Genomic DNA, 14,433 nt, shown 5'->3' on the forward strand with positions numbered 1-14,433 from the left:
CGCTCGCCCCTGCGTGCTGAGTAATATTTCCCGGGAATAAACGCTCGGATATGGACCACAGCTGGAGTGAAGACTCGCGGTTCAGCTCGGACGTTCCGCCAAAAAGCGGCCGCCCCCCTCTGGCCATCTTACTCGGTGGCAGAAATGAACGTAATATTTAAGGCCTCGCTGTCGTGTTATGCAGCGCGGTATCCAGGCACGGTGGTTATTTATGACACCGCGCTCACGCAAGAGCGAGAAAGAGAAACCGCTGGCGGGCCTTTGTGGGAAGAGCTCTGGGGAAACCCCCGTCTTGCTCCAGCCCCGTCCGGCGTGACGCGGTTCTTCCACCGACCGAACAGCTGACCCAAGCCATGCGGACCCGGCTGCGGCGACGACAGCCTTCATAATTCCGCTAACTGGCCGCACCGGACGGAGATGGCTGGCCGAGTGGCGAGAGCGCGCAAACAGGAGCTGAGCTTCGAGATCCAAGCGTTCCCACAAATTAGCGTGGTGAGGGAGGGAGCGAACGATCCGAAATGGACCAGCGGTTATCATCTGATCCCAACACTGAAAAATTGAGAGAGGAACGGTTTCACCAAGTTGCCAAGCTGGACCCGTAATGGGTTCGAACCCCAAATGATCAGGGTGCCACTGAGGTGCCCTTGATCAAGGTACTCATGGCTGCCCACTGCTCACTAACCCTTAATGATGGGCGTTGTGTGTCACTGCAGTGTTTCACAATGACAAAAAACTTGGGGTGATAGCAGCCTAGTGGGTAACACACTCGCCTATGAACCAGAAGACCCAGGTTCAAATCCCACTTACTACCATTGTGTCCCTGAGCAAGACACTTAACCCTGAGTGTCTCCAGGGGGACCGTCCCTGTAACTACTGACTATAAGTCACTCTGGATAAGGGCGTCTGGTAAATGCTGTAAATGTAGCACACTCATCTATGAACCAGAAGACCACAACATCACAGGTTCAAACCCCACTTACTACCATTGTGTCCTGAGAAAAACACTTAACCCTGAGTGTCTCCAGGGGGGGACTGTCCCTGTAACTACTGACTGTAAGTCACTCTGGATAAGGGCGTCTGGTAAATGCTGTAAATGTAAATGTACTTAAGACAAAGACATTGTTGAACAGGCATTCGTGCACCATGTCATTTGTACCGCAGCGCTTGTAATATACAGCCCCCACAGCAGTAATGTGTGCTTAATATGAAAAAAGGAGGCCACGCCCTCCCCCTCCATGATTAATACGTTACAAACGCAACAACATTTAATCAGATTTTAAAGCCCAGGCCCCGTCGTACCTCAAGGTTGTGTTTTGGCGCAGGAAAGTTCATGAGGAGTTCAGGCCATTGAGGAGTAAGCAGCGTGGTCGTTATCAGACAGCTTCTTTCATCGCGGTGAATGGGAGTCAGCGTGGGGAGTTTACCGCGGTATCTCCCCACTCGTACATTAGAAGGCCGGAGAACGCAGGCGTGCGTCAGTAACCGGGCCAGAGAGCCGCCATCTCGGCCCCCTCGACGTTATAATAACAGATCGCGGGCAGAACAAACTCCCGTTACCGGCGTGGTTTTTGTTTTTTTATCTGACTGGGTCACCAATTACAATTTCCTGCCGACACACGAAAATGGCCGATATTTCGCGCATGGCCCACGACACCGCCGAGCGAGATTAGAGGGGCGCTCCATTTCACTGCACCTCTCTCCCCGGCGGCCGACCAAAAAACGCGACACATGAGAACGGGCGCAGGTTGTGACGGTGACCCCGGAGGCTTTTCCGTCTGGGAAAGCCATAAAGTGGGAACGCTCAACTGTCACTCTGCCGGAGCAGCTGTTGTTTCGGGGGGGTGTGCGAGGTGGCCTCTGGCCGTCCTCGGCAAGACGCGCGCCCCAGTTGGGGAAAAACGATCCCGCAGGAAGTGATGTCTCGGGCCGGCGCGCCGCGGCCACCAGGTTTTCCAGAGAGTGGGGCTTAGGCCGGTGACCTGTGGGGACCTGAGTGTGAGCGCGAGTCTCACAGCTGAAGTGTCAGCGGGTCCGGCAAACTCTCTCTCTCTCTCTCTCTCTCTCTCTCTCTCTCACACACACACATCTGACCACAATTCTGAAATCCAAGCTCATCTCTGGCTAATTATGCAATTTAGCTTGATTTAGAGCGTCGGTTTAATTCTGGCAACTGAGCCCGACCACCCCGTAAATAACGCCGGGCGTACTGTCCCCGTGATTGCTGTGCCACGGAAAAAGACCTCGGGGCCAGTTTACCTAAACACACACTGTGTCCAACTAGATGAGATATGACGAGAGTGTGATTTAAACCTCTCCGACCTACACCGCTTTGGGGGAACGAGCGGCGCTGATTTATGGCTCGCCCGGTTTCTGGAGGTGGACGACGCACTGGGGCGTCAGCGTCTTTGTCCAGAGGTCTCCAGCGCTAATCTGGCATCAGTTTATTTCACTCATTTATTAACAGCGATTTCCGTCTCGCATCTCCCGGTGAGCGTCGTTCCCGTCCCCGCATCCGTCCTGATGCTTGATGAATAGGGGCGAATGCCTTTAACCAGAGTAAACAAAGAGTAACTGGATGCGGCGTGTACCATGGAAGAGGAGAATAAAAAGCATCAGCTGAGACAGAGAGAGCGAGGGAGCGAGGGAGAGAGAGAAGTAATGGCGGTGTTTGTGCTTTGTTTCGCAGACAGCAGTTTTCGTATTAGTAAATCACGCTTACGGAGCGCCGCTCCTCTGGGAATCGGGAAGCTTCGTGGGCCGGACCCCGTGATGGCTCGCTGAAGGATTACTGGGGTCCCACGTCCATCTGTTACTTCCCCCTCTCTGTTATTTCTTCTCCTTTATTTGAACCTCCACCTCGGGGACCGACGTTCCACTGCTTTTCATTATCACAGGATCCAGTAACACACTTCGCCGTCAACCTAATCCCCTTTTACTCCGTCTTGTCCCTGGCAGAGGCGTGCCACAGATGTTGTGGGGCAGCCGGGGTCCTGGCCTCGCCGCAGGCTGGCCATCTCGCCGTGATTTGTGGTCCCCGCTCTGCCCCGCGCCCCAGTGGCATCCTCCTGGAGCGGAGCTGCCACATCAATCCTGGTCCGCCACTGACGGCCGGCGGAAAAGACCCATATCTCCCCGTCTGCTGTTGCTCGAGAACAAGGCGTCCCCCGCGGGCAATTCCCCGTGAGTTATGAAGCCCGCTTCCACCTCCAACGCGCATGGGAATCCCGGACTTCATTACCGCTCCAGTCCCGGCTATCTGTTTCAGTCTGATGCGATGTGTAGCGGACATCTCGGCATGACGGAGGAGGGTTCAAACTTCCAAACGCAACCCCTCCATCTTTACCGTGAACTAAACGGCCGATTGAACGTGGATTCGAGATGCGCACGTTTCAGGCGGCTGGACATCTACCTGTAGACAGATAGGGTGGTAGTAGCAGAGCCTGAAGGGTGGCAGCGGCCTACGAACCAGAAGGCCCAGGTTCAAACCCCACTTACTACCATCGTGTCCCTGAGCAAGACACTTAACCCTGAGTGTCTCCAGGGGGGGACTGTCCCTGTTACTACTGATTGTAAGTCGCTCTGGATAAGGGCGTCTGGTAAACGCCGTAAATGTACATGTAGACAGTGTGAAGAAATGTTAAAAGGGGAGCTCAGTGCCCAGACACATGACGACTGCATTAGTCGGCCTGGGTAATAATTTCTTTATTCTCCACTTGAGAGAAGCGAAGAAGAAAAAAGAGAGAGAGAGAGAGAGAGAGAGAGAGAGAGTGGGGGGGGGCGCCCAGAAGAACCCTGTGAACCGCTCTCTGGAGTCGGCGGCGGCGGCGTTTGGTGGCCTCGTCGCACGTCACCGGCTGAGGACGGTCCCCCGGGTCGACGCGAAATACCAGCGCACAAGCCCATCATATTCTGTTTATAGTAAACAAAGGGGAGAACACTTAGTGACACATCTGTCCCTAACAGGCCCTGACGGCGGAGGAACGCGGCTAAAAATAGGCCCGGGTGCCGGGAATTTATTTTCACACTGTTCTCGCTCCGTACCAGTTTTTCCATTGTTTTCCAGCGCGCCGTTTTTCGACTGTGTTTATCAAAGTCAACACATCAATCGTGGGCGAGCGCTGCAAAGCTGGTGAAAATCAGCGAGGGCCGCGGCCGCGCGTATTGTCTCATGGCGGAGTTATGTCGACTCGAGTAAACAAGTGCAAATTGTTGAGGTTTTAATTAAAATTTTCAACAATCATTTTATCTGAAGTAACCCTATATAACAACATCTGTACGGCAGATGCAAGTGTTTAAGAGCTCCAGAACCAGTCTTCTGTTCAAATTCCCCATTTCCCACCCCCATCAGAGAGAGAGAGAGAGAGAGAGGCAGAGAGAGCACGCACCTCGTATACGACATCCATGTTTTTCGCGGATGACTTTGTATTGTATGTTTACGTCTACTGTACTGCGGTTACTGAATCCTACGCTCTTTAGTATTATTGCATGAAATGGATTGAGACAGACTAAGAGAAAGAGAGAGAGAGAGAGAGAGAGAGAGAAAGAGAAAGAAATAAAGTATAAAGTGAAGTGATTGTCACATGTGATACGCAGCAGCACAGCACACGATGCACACAGTGAAATTTGTCCTCTGCATTTAACCCATCACCCTGAGTGAGCAGTGGGCAGCCATGACAAGCGCCCGGGGAGAAGTGTGTGGGGACAGTGCTTTGCTCAGTGGCACCTCAGTGGCACCTTGGCGGATCGGGAATCGAACCTGCAACCTTCTGTTTACAGGACCGTTTCCTTAACCGCTAGGCCACCACTGCCCCAAATAGACAGAGAGAGCGCACCTCGTATACGACATCCATGTTTTTCGTGGATGACTTTGTATTGTATGTTTACGTCTACTGTCCCGTGGTTACTGAATCCTACGTTCATTAATATTATTGCATGAAGTGGATTGAGACAGAATGAGAGAGAGAGAGAGAGAGAGACCCTGCTGCTAAGTTCAAAGGCATCCTGAGGATATACAGAAAGAATTAGATAAAGCAAGAAAGAACCAGTTGGTAATTATCTCCATTCTAGAAGGAGATAAACGAACTTGCCTCTTTGTTGGTGTGTAATTATATCTGTCACGCGTACGTAAAGAAGCAACAGGCCAGAAGATGACAGGAAGGATAACGGAACATCGGAGGGAGGGTGAGGCACGAATGATTTCCTCGTTGGCCTCCGGACCGGCAAGGACCTGGCCATTGTTTGCTACACACGACAGCGACGCAACGCGGGTCACTTCCTGCACTCCGTCAGGCACGCTTTGTTGCGGCTCACCACGGAGGTATTTGCTCCCAGCGAGGCACGAGAGGTCAGGTGACCACGGTTTGGTAAATAAAACGCAAGCTGCGCTGGGGGTCAGCACTTCTTTTTTTAAAAAAATGTTTAGCATTTAAAGGGCAGAGGTTGAAGAAACCCGGTTAGCCTTCGGTGGGGAATGACCGTCTGAACGGAATATGATCGGCGGGATCTGGGAAGGCGAAATAAGAACCGCCCACACAGGCTTGTTGATGTGGGGCAATTGTGGCGAAATCAGAGGGGTGCACTGACCTGACGGCTTGGGCCCGTGTCTCACCGAGAGGCTGCCAGTCATTCCAGACACGGACGCAGTCAGGCTGGGTCGGGCGGGATGGGCCTCCGTCTCCATGACGACCACTATCTGGGCAGTGTGAAGAGAGACCTTGTGGAAGGGCGTGAAGGCTTGCAGGGGGGTCCAGGGCCTGGTTGTGGGGTGAACGGATGTCCGGGGGGGACACGGCCTTCGAGGGGACGCCGGAGGCGGGCTGGACGCTCGGCCGAGATCGTCAGGGAAGATCTTACTCAGGAAGGCCTTCGCCTGCTCCAGCTTGGCCAGAGTGGGGTTGACCTTCAGGGGCCGGGAAAGTTCCACGCTCAGCTCGGCTGCAGAGTAGAATGAAAACACGTTAAAACTATTCCATGAATAACGAGCATAAATCATCTTTTATAGCATGCAGGTTTTAACATTATAATACAACAATGTTCACACATTATGGAAAACAACAACCAAAGAACCCCTGACAAATAAAACCATAAAACTGAACCAAACGGGCGAATAAGACGAGAGCGACCGCGGTGGGAAAGTGCGCAGGTCAGTCCATCCTCGTCCAATTTCCAGAAGAGGCTTGCTTCACCTTCTGACAGGAGACACTTTCTCTCTGGCCACCGCGCGTATTTATGAGGTGCACGGTGTGAGAGCTGCTCGACTGGAATGTCATAAAAAAACGAACAATGTTTCCGCGCCGTCTTGTAACATGCGGAGAAGCGGCGAGTGGAAAAGCCGGGTAATGGAGGCGCTCATCCGCCGACTTGACGGGAGAGTGAAAGTGAGGGGGAGGCGGGCCGCGTGATTTATCGCCGCCAGCGCGCTACGATGTAACGCCGCCGCGAACAGATGCCTGCCGCAGAAGGCAGAGGGCCCGGACGCCGGAGGCCGGGACAAGAACAACAGCGCTGTTCCACGCAGCCGGCCAGACCTGGAGAGACCGCGCCGAGGTTGCGGCCAGCAGGATCCACACGTTGCATCTGGGGTTTAAAATCAGAATAAAAGTATTTAAACTCTTTTTTTTCTAGTGAAAGTGAAGTGATTGTCACACGGTGCACACAGTGAAATGTGTCCTCTGCATTTATCCCATCACCCTGAGTGAGCAGTGGGCGGCCATGACAGGCGGCCGGGGAGCAGTGTGTGGGGACGGTGCTTTGCTCAGTGGCACCTCAGTGGCTCCTTGGTGGATCGGGATTCGAACCGGCGACCCCCTGATTACAGGGTCTCTTCCATAACCGCTAGGCCACCACCGCCCCGCACTAATGGTATAACAGCCAAGCGACGTCTCTCACTTTTCACCACATATTGCAATGCAGGGGTTCTTCACTGCCAACAGATGAAAGGTAATCTGGTTTCACAGCAACATGTGGCTCCTGACCAAAGACCCTTTAAAAAAATGTGGACCCTTACACAGAAAAGGGTCAATTTATCCGTATTCTTTTAATCGTTATGAAGTTGCAGATTGTATGAATTACTTAGTTTAAAAAAAATAATAATAATTGCAGTGACGTTGGGGAGCAAAGTGTACGTGTTGCCGACTGAGTGTGAATAGTACGTAAAATGAGCCATGAGGCTACTGACACACCTCAGCACGTGCAGGTTAAAGGTTTACACACACACACACACACACACACACACACATATTCTTGAATAGTATGAGCATGTGCTGATTTATTCAGTGTGAAGGGCTGGAAATGTCACAGCTTAAATGGCTGTGTGTGTGTGATTGTAAGGACAACAGACCTTTTCAGCTACTAACTACTCATCACTGTCCTCATTTCTTCAGCAAGTGTCTAAGTGACAGGGGCCAGTAATAACACAGACTCCCGAATTCGGCCAAAGAGGGGCTCAAACCGAAAAAAGGTGCTCTGTGGGTGACCTTAACTTTGTGGACACCTCCAGGGACGGCGCTGCAGTTCCCACTTTGGGGTTACGACCCCTTGCCTCGCATTCGCTGCTGTCCCAGCACTCCTACCAGCGCTCAGCAGAGCAGATCATGTATTTTTATGGCCCTGGAGTCGTGTCAGAGGATGAATCCGTGCGGCGTGCTAATAAAACAGAGCGTAGCATTGTACAGCCACATGTACACCCATGTCACCCTTTTCGGTCCACTTTGGCTCCACGTGTTTCCACTGTTCCTGTGAGCCTGGGGAATGGGGCAGATGTACTTGAGGAAAATAGAAGAGGGGAGGAGGAACATTTTATTGGTCCAGTTGGCTGGTGGGGTAAAGGAGGAGCCAAATTTGAGAATTGCTGACCCCTGTCCTAATATCACCGCCGGACTCTTTAATTAATTTCTGCAGGGGCCTGGGGCACCAGTCTGGAACCCAGCACCGGTTCAAACTACTGTGTATTGACACATTTTAACTTGAGCTACCTTCAAAAGCTGCCATTTATAAGCTCTCGGTTGTGCCAAGAAGGGGGGGGGGAGCGAGGAAATTCCTGTAAATGAAAGAAAGATGGCCGTGCTTCCGTCCGAACAGGGGGCAGGGAATCAAAAGAGGGGCCCTGTTTAAAAGTGACATTAGTGCAGGAGTGTTTTGATTAAGAACACCTTACATAGCGGCCTGCCAGCACATGCCAGCGGACGGCCACAGCCCCCCAGGCTGGAGGAGCTTAGAAGTGAGAATAATCGAAACCAGTCCCCACCCAGAGTGGGCAGCCCCGGCTCAGGTGTCGGCCTCTATTAGCGCTAAGTAAACCGGGAGAGGGGGTAACGGAGAGGGAACGGGAGGCACAGGACCAAATGGGTCCTGTTCGTTGCCCCGGTTACTGCGTCTCGTTGGTGAGGTCAGGCTACGTTGATCTGAGACGGAACCAAAGCCGAGGCTCCACCACCACAGTCTTAATAAGTATAATAACATTCAGTGATGACGGTTGATGACTGAGTAACAGTTATTTTTTTTAGTCTAGTCTTTGCGTCCATCTGTCACTTTTGTTGTTATTAGTCTTAGTCACGGCCATACACAATTTAGTCTGAGCATTTCAGTCTCATTTTGCTCAGAATTATCCATGACTTGGTATCTTTAGTCTTTTTGTTGTAATGCAATAACCCAGTCAATATACAACAAGTAGAACAGACAAAAAAAAATATTTTATTCAAACTATTAAATCAAGGTTTTCTTATTGTATTATTGTTATTACCTTATAGACCCAAGAATCCTCTACATCCATTCCAGTGGCTACATTTGTCTCTGTGTTTTTGGACCACACATTCTGTTTTCTTGAACATTTAATTGTAAAGAAAGCGTGTCAGAAGATCACTTCATATTTTCTCCCAGCCACTGGCTAACCCACCACCATCTACAGTACAGGCCAAAAGTTTGGACACACCTTCTCAATCAATGTGTTTTCTTTATTTTCATGACCATTTACGTTGGTAGATTCTCACTGAAGGCATCAAAACTATGAATGAACACGTGTAGTTATGTACTTAACAAAAAAAGGTGAAATAACTGAAAACATGTTTTATATTCTAGTTTCTTTGCTCTGATTACTGCTTTGCACACTCTTGGCATTCTCTCGATGAGCTTCAAGAGGTCGTCACCTGAAATGCTTTTCCAACAGTCTTGAAGGAGTTCCCAGAGGTATTTAGCACTTGTTGGCACCTTTGCCTTCACTCTGCGGTCCAGCTCACCCCAAACCATCTGGACTGGGTTCAGGTCCGGTGACTGTGGAGGCCAGGTCTCCACTTTTTGTTAAGTACATAACTCCACATGTGTCCATTCAAAGTTTTGATGCCTTCAGTGAGAATCTACCAACGTAAATGGTCATGAAAATAACCATTTGGCCTTTTGGCCTGTACAGTACCTTGCACCTCATCTACATTCCATGACGTCATAAAGGTTCATGACAAAGATATTTAGTCAAAACTTAAATTGACAAAAAAAACACTAGTAACAGTAATAGTAATACTATTAATAATAATAAAAATAAAGTATAAGTCCTGCCGTGGGCTGAGTGAGTGAAGGTGGGTGCTGTGACCCTGCTATGGATTAAGCTGTTAAGTAATAATAATAAACGACGCACTTCTGGGGAAAAAATAAAGACTCTTATTCTTCATTTACAGCATCCTTCTCTGCTGAGGGACTCAAATTAAAGACATTCTGGAGGATTCCGTAGGGCGAGGACCTGGTATACAGCCCTGACAGCGGCATGCCTGACATAATCCAGGAACACTGGAATGTAATGGTTCTAATTTGTTCCGGCTAATCTATGACCTGACGAGGCTTTTTCCTGGTGTCTTTCTGCTGTTTTCTAAGTGTTATTTTTCACTGTTAGAGGCAAAGGAAGAGGGGCGGGAGAGGAACTGGAGTCAGAACGGGCCGAAGTCAGCACTCAAGCTTCCTCTCTTTCCCCCTCCACGCCACGTTCAAAGCCAGCCGCGGGTTCAAGCAACTGCTCCCAACCGGTATCCTTGACAGCCGGCCTGTGATTGGTCTGGAAGAATGTCAGGGCTAAACGCGGAATGAAATTGCAAGCACATTGCTGTAAACAGGGGGAGGCGAGACCTTGCGGCTACATGCACCCGTTTTACCCCACACTGGGGGGGCTGGACATCAAAGAGACAGGTGTTGTTTTTTTTGTTTTTTTTTAAGGTTTTTCATACACACACACACACACACACACACACGGTGGTGAGCAGCAGCGAAGGCAGGGACAGAGAAAACGCACGCCACACCTCATTAGCAGCCTTCCCATGAGCACCAGCACACACGTCCATACCACAGACGGGAGAGGGAGATAAAACTGAGCTGGACACCCGGCCTGGCTCCTGTCTCTAAACGTGTGAGTGCGTGTGTTTTCCAAGGTGAAAATTTCACAATCACCGAACTGGTTCAATTATTTTTTATTAATCTTTAGTAAGTACATATGTTGAGCATGATGTAATTGGCCTCATTATGCTGTTTATAGGCGTCATTAGGAAACATGTGTACACATGAAACAGAATGGGACGGATGTGTCCAACACACACTGTTCACCAGAATTCGAGCACATCAGGACACAACAATGCACCTTCAGAAATGGAGCCATATTTTAAAGGTGCACATCTGCGTGTGTGACTGGACGGCTGTGTGTGTGTGTGTGTGTGTGTATATCGCGAGGTCAGAGTAACAGTGAGTGTATGGAAGTTGACAGAAGGGGTTTAATGTGGGCGACAGAGCCCAGCATTGTGCAGTCGCAGCTGGGGAGAGAGTGGGAAGGTCCCCTGTCTGAACGATGGAAGAGATTTTGGTATGTGTGCGAGTTCCCTCGATGCACATCAATACACACCACCTGCGCAGGGTCTCTCTCACACACACACACACACACACACACACACACACACACACACACACACACACACACACACACACACACACACACACACGCGCATCCTGCACAATTTATATACTGTACACACATATATTAAAAGAGCCATTTTCAATGAGGCTACTATTCCTAGTACAACGCCACCATTAGATGATGTTTATAAAAATGTAAAAATATCTGTTGAAATCTAATAAGCTCAGTAAATAAGCGCAGTTTATTCAATCTATGGCTGTAGCTGGACTATACCAGATATCATTTATTAAATTTTTACTAAAAATAATTAATTACCGTCAATGCCCACTTGTCCATAAAAGTGTGATTAAAAACCAGTTTCTTTACATTTATCGGAAAACTTAACCTCATTAAATCAAAAACCAAAAAGCTTAACCTGAATTACAGCTTGTATGAACAGTAACAGGTGTGTAGTTGAAGTGTAACAGGAATTCTGTATATAATTTAGTCACAGTTAATTTATGAATCTTACATAACTGAGTGTAATGGGAATTCTGTACCAGCCACCATCGGTGTGATATTTTTCTGTATATAATTTAGTCACAGTTAATTTGTGAATGTTACATAACTGAGTGTAACGGGAATTCTGTACCAGCCACCATCAGTATGATATTATTTTTCTGTATATAGTCAGTTAATTTATGAACGTTACATAACTGAGTGTAATGGGAATTCTATACCAGCCACAATAAGTGTGATATTTTTTCTGTATAGAATTTAGTCACAGTTAATTTGTTAATGTTACATAACTATAATTCTGTACCAGCCACCATCAGTGTGAAATTATATGTGTTATTACATATTTTGCTGCATTTTAAATGCTGGTACAGAGAGGTGTGCTGTTGTAGACTGATTGTTCAGACTGGGTATCTGAAATCCTGCATCATAATCAAATATTAAAAATGGCCCAACTACAGCATAACTACATGAGCTGTACACCTCCAAAGTGGCTGCTCATCTCGCTCTGCTCTGTACTCAGCTCTGGATAGAGGCTCTTTGTTGCTTGATGCATGAGGGAGATCCACACATCCTGTGGCACTTCCACAACCCCTGTACTCTGCTGACACTTCCTCTAGTGTGAGTCATAGAGAGGCTACTGTACTCACCCAGGGCACCCAGAGGAGTGAGTAAGCATGTGTGTGCATGTGTGTGAGAGAGAGAGAGAGAGAGAGACGGACAGTAAATGTCTGTGATCCACACCTGGCCCGTTGAGGAAGTCTCTGATCTGCAGTGAGAGCAGAGATGGCGGGATGCCTGTCCGGCTGTCGGTCTCTCCTGCTACCGTCTGCAGCCAGAACACATTGTAGTCCAGAGCCTCTGGGAGACTCTTCCCTGGGTCTGATAGGTGGGAGAAATTTGTGTTTTTGTTTTTTAATTTCAAAGTACAAATTATGTAAAGTTTTCAAAAAACACCAAATAACATGCAAAAAAAAAAGGATTTAGTCATGAAAAACTTGGCAGTTCTGAAAAGATCTGATGTTCTCACTGTAATTCAGAAGACTGGTGCAACTATTACACAATTAAATGGTCCCAATTATATATTACAATCATTCTATTCATATCTATAAACACAACAGTTTTTCACCCACTTTCCATAACCGCTTATTCCTAAACAAGGGCATGGCAACTGGAGCCCATCCCGACACACACTCGCCCATGTATATGCATATATTGAGAGTAAGCAAATGAGACTAGAAGGGCTAAAGTCATGTGTGTTTTTGTAAATCAAAATAGAAATATAATATTAATATAAATATATATTTAATGTTTTTAATGTGTTCACATGAATAGGGCTAATGTGTACATGTGGAATGATTAAGTTTATGATTAAGATTAAAATTTGGTAAAATAGAAATATAACTGTTAATCCCATTTACTGGCATGGCAATTAATTGTCTGCAAAATTCTAATAGAGCATCTATTCGTGCAGATATTTGATATGTTTAATAAAACAATAAAACAAACTGGTCCTGAAAGCAATCAACCCACTCACCCAGGCACTTGTAGGTGGTGGCCACGCCCTTAAGAACCACGTCAAAGACTGACAGCTCCAGCCTCTGCTTGCGGTGGTGGCAGGAGAGCAGGGCGGATGGCTGCGACACCTGCAGGTAGAGCAGCGGCTCCAGCAGGGCGTCGCCCACCCCCCTCCTGCCCGGCTGCCGGACCACGGTCACCCCCAGCGCCTGCCGAGCCGCCGAGCGGCTGGGGGCCTGCAGACTCTCCAAGGACAGCAGCCTGTCTGTGGAGGGAGCTGTGGAGGCGTTGCAGTTGAGGAGGTCTTCTGCAGTCAGCCCGGCAATATCGGCGGCGGGGGGCGTCTGGGTGCTGGTGGGGGTGGGACAGGCAGCGTGGGCGTCTGGGGCCTGTTCGCTCTCGGACACGTTCAGGGCACTTTTGCTAGGTCGCTCACAGTCAGGCTGAGGTTTGGGGTTATGGGTGGAGGCGTAGGTCATCAGGGCCACGCGTCCAGCCGTGACGAATACGTCGAAGGGGATGAAGCTGAGGTTCTTGGTGATCGTGGGCTGGCGTGAGGGTCGTGCCAGGCGGTGGCTGGCACCACTCTGCTGCTCAATCTGGACGATGCGCAGAGGGGCGGAATCGCTACCAAAGCCACTATCCTGGGCCCCGCTGTGGCGAGACGACGAATCCCCAGAACCCAGCGATGAGGAGGAACGTGGCTGCTGCACCCGCCCCTGTACCTGAAACACACACAAATGTGATATTCAAACCCTCAGATCTCACTACGTCAAATTTGTTATACAGGTTGGTGTCACTACAAGTGACACCGCATTACAGAGCACGACAACAGTTGCATGGGGACAAAAAAAAAAAAGTCCATGAGCCAAGTATCAAAGGGGAACCTTGAACAAATCATTAATATAATGCACAGGCCAGTATGGGCAAATGCTAAATGCATCCAAATGCTAAAATGCATCCACAAATGGAGGGAGAAAAAAATTGTTTCTTAAAACTATTCTGTATATGAAAAAAAGCAGTGGCAGCAATAATAATATTGATACATAACTTTCCCATGAGGCCGCCGCGGTGCTGCACTCTCCCGAGCCGGCACGGACAATAATCTCAAAGTTCACAAAGTCCTCCACAATGGCCCTTTATTAGTCTCTTAGTGGTAAAACACTGTTAAAAACAGTGTTCTAAACAAAAGCGCATTTTACGCCGCCAAGTGTCATTGTGAAACACAGCAAACAGCTCTCTGGCGTGTCCTCGGCTTTTGACCATCACCCTTGGTGAGCAGTGTGGCGCCCGGGGAGCACCTCAGTGGCACCTTGGTGGTTCGGGGATTTGAACCGGCAACCGTCTGATTACGGGTCCGCTTCCACGCCCGCTAATCCTCCACTGCCTTCTCGGCTGTTGTCTGCGTTAAAGCTCTGGCCATCCTGTGACGCTGCATTTGATTTGCTCTGATTGCTCTGAATGTTTCAGCACCGGCTTCCTCACCAGGATATAACATGTCGTGCTAACAGGTGTGTGGGTGTGTGTGTGTGAGAGAG

General features: G+C 49.1%; 1 protein-coding gene across 3 annotated transcripts in view; it reads right to left on the reverse strand.

Annotated features, from left to right (window-relative positions):
• The window catches only part of vps13b (vacuolar protein sorting 13 homolog B), a 256,357-nt gene that overhangs the window by 53,603 nt on the left and 188,321 nt on the right, over nucleotides 1-14,433 (reverse strand). For all 3 annotated transcript variants that reach the window (XM_028981926.1, XM_028981927.1, XM_028981928.1), the window contains exons 34-36: nucleotides 12,915-13,620; nucleotides 12,122-12,259; nucleotides 5,584-5,934 (exon numbers count right to left, since the gene is read on the reverse strand). In XM_028981926.1, the coding sequence (XP_028837759.1) occupies nucleotides 5,584-5,934; nucleotides 12,122-12,259; nucleotides 12,915-13,620 (1,195 nt within the window). The remainder of the gene's footprint in view (nucleotides 1-5,583; nucleotides 5,935-12,121; nucleotides 12,260-12,914; nucleotides 13,621-14,433) is intronic.

This window comes from Denticeps clupeoides, chromosome 5, assembly GCF_900700375.1.
Source record: "Denticeps clupeoides chromosome 5, fDenClu1.1, whole genome shotgun sequence".
NCBI lineage: Eukaryota > Metazoa > Chordata > Actinopteri > Clupeiformes > Denticipitidae > Denticeps > Denticeps clupeoides.